Here is a 6049-nt window from a genome sequence, read left to right on the forward strand (position 1 = left end):
TTTTCCGGCTCAAGACCATGGTCTCAGATTTGGAGGCACTGAGCTGATTACTTTATGATTTTGTTTATTTTATGATTTTATTTGATTACTTTATGATTGTATTTGTTTATTTTATGATTTTGTTTATTTTATGTTTTTATTTGATTACTTTATGATTTTATTTGTTTATTTTATGACTCTGTCAAGTGTGATGTTTTCTACTGACCCTGTCCACTGCTGGTCCTGCCCCATGGTGGCCCCGCCCCTACTGGCTCCGCCTCCAGCACCAAATTGCTAACATTTCTCTGCAGGTGTTCAGTGAGCTGCGTTCTGTTTTGGGCGGAGCTTCTGTGTCTCTTCACCTGGTGGAAGTGAGTCCTGCTCTGAGTCGGGTCCAGGCCCAGAATCTGACAGGAACCTGCAGCCAGGAGGCTGATGATGAGGATGACCCGGTTTACCGTCGCGGTGAAACTGCTGCCGGGCTGCCCGTGTTCTGGTACCGCCAGTTAGAAGACGTCCCTGCAGGTAAACACAGCAGCAGGATGCTGGGTCAGGTCAGGGTTTGGGTCAGGTGGGTCAGGTCTACATTACGCTGCATAAAGTAAGGACTTTGATAAAATTTTCAAACTTACTTTAGAGCTATTTTTTCTTTTTTTACTCATAAGGCTCTATTACAGATTCCAAAACTATTAAAAAAATTTTTAAATCGGACCCCCATTAAGGATTTAGGGGTCTGTAAATGCTGAAAATTAAGAAGCAAATGTTCCATTGACTTTATTACATATTATACCGTTAAAAAAGTGCGGAGCTCCGTGGACATAGTGCGCGTCACAATTTCACAACAATTTTTCAAACCAAAGCAGAAAACAAACTACCGTATTCATTCAAGTATAATACGTAAAATTAAATACATAAAATCATCCATACAGTTGGGGGGGTAGTACTATACTAAGATAAATATTTTTACTTGTGTATTTTAACTGAAATATCAACTTTATTCACAAAATGCCTGAGTCTGGAAATAAGACCGCGTAGTAAAAAGCAGTTGAAGCGATCTTACCTCTGACTCTCCTCCGTGCTTCAGAGCGAGATAATAACAGATCCAGGCAGGCGACATGATGTGAAAAAAAGGGTGAAAAAAGTATTCCTGCACCTTAGTAATGATAACAAGCTAATGACATTAGCGTGTGACCGAGCCGCTGCTGGAACAACAACAAACATGTTAGCCTGTAATGGCTGCCGTCTACCGGTGTTCTGAAAAAGTTTGTATCCCTGAAAAAACGTTTCCCCACCAGAGGGTGCGCTCACAAGTAGGAAGTAATCTGCTTTTCCCCCACAAGATGGCCCAAATCTCATGTGAAGTCTCTGACTTTTGTGTTGGCGCCTCTTGGTGGACTATGTGTAAAATGCCAGAATTCATATGATGCTGCTACAGCTGATATATATTTGTTGTCAAAATACCTTTTAGCACATATGTTGTTAAAATAAAATGAACAGTCCAATGATCATTTTACTGATATGTATAAAGACTGCAAAGGCTGAAAAATTTTGAAGTCTGTATGAAATTRSAGGTAGTTTGAGGATTAAATTTTTTATGCTTTTTAAGCTCAAGAGGGGTGGGGGTCGTATTATACATGAGACTGTATTGCATCAAAGTGCCTACATGAAGTCGAGTTGTCTCTGTTTCAGGTTTCAGCATGTTTGTTGCTCATGAGTTCTTCGATGCTCTGCCCATCCACAAGTTCCAGGTGAGGTTTTGCAACTTTAGTTATTCTTTAAAAACAACTTTCATTTTTTTTGAGGTTTTTCTCTGATCCACACATGGTTTCAAGTTTACATAAATACTTTTACTTTGACGGAGCCTGTTAACTTCCTGTTAGCGATCATGACTGACTGCAGCCAGCAGTGTCTCTAGTGACAGCGCTCCTATAGTCTGCGTTCACACCGAACGTGATTTCAGCGTCAAAATCGTTGGACGCTTGTGCACGTTGAGGTCTTGATGACTCGTGTGGATCAGAGGAAGTCCAGAATAAGTCCAACGTTTTGACCCAAAGCCATGTCCTTGTTAGAGGACAGAGAGAGGTTGGAGGGAGGTTCTGGTGGACATCCATCCTGATGATCCAGAGAAGCTGAGGTTTGTCCTGGCCCTGTCTCCAACTATTGCCTCGTCCACTCTCATACAGGTGAGTACCTTTTCACCTGACTCACCTGGAGGACTTAGTGGGCCACAGTAGACTCAGATTTATTCAGTGTCCCTCACCTGGACAGGAGTTACCAGGGCCCCACCCTGGAGCCACGCCCACTGTTGTCAATCCCCCAGTATGAAGAGTCTCTATTGGCTGTCCTGAAGTCACCAGATGATGTCATCACCTAATTAACCAATAATTGTGATGTAAGCAGTAGGAGAGATGATGAAAACAGTGACCACGACTGTGTGTTTTCAGGCCAGTGAGAGGCGGAGTCACATAGAGGTGTGTGCAGAGGGCGGAGTCATCGTCCAGCAGCTGGCCCGACGGATCGTAGAGGACGGAGGTGCAGCACTGATCGCTGATTACGGCCACGATGGAACCAAGACCGACACGTTCCGGGTCTGAAGACTTGTTTGGTTTTTTCTTAGACTCAAACTCCCCCTGTTGTCTCTGAGACTCTGATTCGGTTCAGTTTTTGTTTTATTTTGAGAAAACGTCATGAATGAATCTAAATAATAAACATTTCTCAGCTGTTAGTGTTAGAAAAACTTAAATGTAGTTCAGATTTTCCTGATTTCGTTTGTCTCTGACTCGTTTGGTTCTTTGTTCTGACTTGTTTGTTCTGACTTGTTTGTTTTGGTTCAGGGTTTTAAGAATCACCAACTCCATGATGTCCTGTTGTGTCCCGGGTCAGCTGACCTCACAGCTGATGTGGATTTCAGCTTCCTGCGGCGGATGGCAGGAGGGGGTGTGGCCTGTCTGGGACCTGTCACTCAGAGGATGTTCCTGAAAAACATGGGCATCGATGCACGCATGCAGGTGACTGCATGACCCTTCTTTAAGATGACTTTAGGTCCATTTATTATTTAATAATGGTTTTTAGATACGTGACATTAGATATTTTTTTCATTTTATTTATTTTATAAAAACAACAATATAAAGTCCATTAAACAAATCAAAGTAAATCGATTACTGAATGAAAAAGGTGAAGGAAGAAGAGAAGATCTTATATCTGTCCTTATTGAAAAACAACTTTATACAAACAACTTAAACTTAAACAAACTCCATATTTGAGAAAATACAAACAAGAACAAAGTTTTATGTTAGAATCAAGATTATTACACAAACCTGTTCCCTAAATTACAGATCAGTTATCAGAATATTGTTCTCAGGTTGAATTTTCTGTCCGTCCGTTTTCTTTCACTCATCCGGGGTCGGGTCGCAGGGGCAGCAGCCTAAGCAGACAGACCCAGACTTCATCCACTTGGTCCAGCTCATCCGGGGGAATCCCAAGGTGTTCCCAGACCAGCTGAGAAACATAGTCCCTCCAGCGTGTCCTGGGTCTTCCTCTGGGCCTCCTCCCAGTGGGACGTGCCCGGAACACCTCACCAGGGAGGCGTCCAGGAGGCATCCTAACCAGATGCCCGAGCCACCTCAACTGGCTCCTCTCGACTTGGAGGAGCAGCGGCTCTACTCTGAGTCCCTCCTGGATGACCGAGCTTCTCACCCTGTCTCTAAGGGAGAGCCCAGACACCCTGCGGAGGAAACTCATTTCGGCCGCTTGTATCCGCGATCTCGTTCTTTCGGTCACTACCCAAAGCTCATGACCATAGATGAGGGTGGGAACGTAGACCGACCGGTAAACCGAGAGCTTCGCCTTCTGGCTCAGCTCCTGCTTCACCACGACCCTGTTTCCATCATGGGAGAAGAAGTGGAGGTGGTTGAGGAATATAAATACCTCGGTGTTCATCTGGACAACAGACTGGACTGGAGACTCAACAGTGAAGCAGTCTACAAGAAAGGACAGAGCAGACTGTACTTCTTAAGGAAGCTGAGATCCTTCAATGTCTGCAGCAAGATGCTGCAGATCTTCTACAAGTCTGTTGTTGAGAGCGTCATCTCTTCTGCCATCATCTGTTGGGGCAGCAGCATCAGAGCCAGGGACCTAAAAAGGCTAAACAACCTGATAAAGAAGGCTGGTTCTGTTCTGGGGACGACTGTGGAATCTCTGGAGATGATGGTGCAAAGAAGGATTTTACATAAAATCAAGAACATTGTGGACAACCCTGACCATCCTCTTCATCAGACTGTCATAGAAAGACAAAGTGTCTTCAGTCAGAGGCTTCTTCAACTTCGCTGTAATACAGACTGCTACAGAAGATCTTTCCTGCCCACAGCCATCACCATCTACAATAACTCTTTAGTTAAATGAGTTACAACAACACCTAATTTCCCTCCGGGATCAATAAAGTATTTTAGAATTTAAATTGAATTTGAATTTGACAGACCGGTACAGCGCCAGCATCACTGCAGACGCAACACCGCCTGTTGATCTCCCGCTCCATTCTTCCCTCATTCGTGAACAAGACCCCAAGATACTTAAACTCCTCCACTTGGGGCAGGACCTCCTCCCCGATCCAGAGAAGGCACCCTACCATTTTCCGGCTCAAGACCATGGTCTCAGATTTGGAGGCACTGATCCTCATCCCAGCTGCTTCACACTCATCTGTGAACTGCTCCAGTGAGAGCTTGAGATCACAATCTGATGAAGCCAATAGGACCACATCAGCCACTAAAAGCAGAGAACCTAACCTGTGATACTAAGGTCAACTAAACGGATCCCCTCAAAGCCTTGGTTGCACCTAGAAATTCTGTCCATAAAAGTTATGAACAGGTTGAATGGTTCAGTTTGAACAGTTCTCTCTCTCAGGTTTCTTCCTGTTTCAGCAGGTCTTGTTTGTAAATCTGAACCTGGTTTTCACCCTGTTCTGTGGTTCTTCAGGTTCTTTTGAGGAACTGCAGCCTTCCGTCCATCAGGAAGCAGTTAACCAGCAGCTACGACATGCTGACTAACCCCTCTAAGATGGGCGAGCGCTTCCAGTTCTTGGGCCTGCTGCATCCCAGTCGTCTCGCCAGCCCAGAGAGAGCCGAGGGCCTGAAGCTGGAGAAGAACCAAAGCTCGGCGCCGCTGCCCGTGGCTGGGTTTACAGAGCTCTGCTTCTCCTGAACTGCATCAGTCATATGTTGTGAATGGACCATAGAACGGGCCGTGCCTTAAAACATGTCAGAAACATGTGATTCAAGAGAATATCATGGATCTGACGCTCTTCGTTTGTACAAATGGTCACTTTCTGAAATAAATTCTAACGTCTGGTCCAATTTTTACTTCTAAACCAAACAAATTACTTTGGGTTCACATGCAAGAACATTTTCATATTTTTATCCTAAATTTCTCTTATTTTTGTTCGTAAGAAGGGTTCGTACAAATATGTCACGTCAGATTCAACAAATTCTTCTATCTTCAGGAAAAGTGTGTAAATGAGCTGCGTAAACATGATGAATGCGTATCAGGTGCTCGTGCACGAGGAGAGGAGATTAACATAATTACCACCCCAAAAACACCATATAAGGATATGCTTCATGCCTCAGGAAGTGTCCATTCATGAAAATTACAGCGAAAAGTAAAAAAGAAGAACTGTGTGTTTGCAGATTGAAGTCCTGCTCTCTGAGGTCCAGAAAAGAAAATCTGTCATTTTTAGCAGCGTCAGCTGTGGAATTAAAGGAGCTGCTAAAGCTGAGTAATGAAATGTGCTGTTAATGTCGTGTCTCCTGTGGGTCGTACACAGTCACAGAAATAAAAATCTAAATCATATTCATCTCTCTCTAGTCCTACTCCTGTTTTCCTTTGGTCAATTATTTTTAATCCAAGTATAAACAACTGTGTTACATGTCCTGATGCATCTCAGTAATCCAGGTAAAAAATCAAAAAGAAAAAAATTGTAGAGGTCCTCTGGACGGGTTCTTCTCTAATGAAACGTTTCGTCTCTCCTCCAAGAGACTTCTTCAGTCTGAGAGTTTCAGGCAAAATTCAGGCTTTTAAG

General features: G+C 43.8%; 1 protein-coding gene across 2 annotated transcripts in view; it reads left to right on the forward strand.

The window, feature by feature from the left end:
- The window catches only part of ndufaf7 (NADH:ubiquinone oxidoreductase complex assembly factor 7), a 7225-nt gene extending 1892 nt beyond the window's left edge, over positions 1 to 5333 (forward strand). Inside the window, exons 5-10 of one of the 2 annotated variants that reach the window (XM_014022646.1) lie at positions 291 to 504; positions 1669 to 1727; positions 2049 to 2162; positions 2424 to 2567; positions 2814 to 2987; positions 4951 to 5333. In XM_014022646.1, coding sequence (XP_013878100.1) covers positions 291 to 504; positions 1669 to 1727; positions 2049 to 2162; positions 2424 to 2567; positions 2814 to 2987; positions 4951 to 5175 — 930 coding nt within the window. In that variant the 3' untranslated portion in view covers positions 5176 to 5333. The remainder of the gene's footprint in view (positions 1 to 290; positions 505 to 1668; positions 1728 to 2048; positions 2163 to 2423; positions 2568 to 2813; positions 2988 to 4950) is intronic. The other variant, XM_014022647.1, reaches the window with a different exon arrangement.
- The last annotated feature ends 716 nt before the right edge of the window (positions 5334 to 6049 follow it).

Source organism: Austrofundulus limnaeus, unplaced genomic scaffold (assembly GCF_001266775.1).
Source record: "Austrofundulus limnaeus strain Quisiro unplaced genomic scaffold, Austrofundulus_limnaeus-1.0 Scaffold337, whole genome shotgun sequence".
NCBI classification, from domain to species: domain Eukaryota; kingdom Metazoa; phylum Chordata; class Actinopteri; order Cyprinodontiformes; family Rivulidae; genus Austrofundulus; species Austrofundulus limnaeus.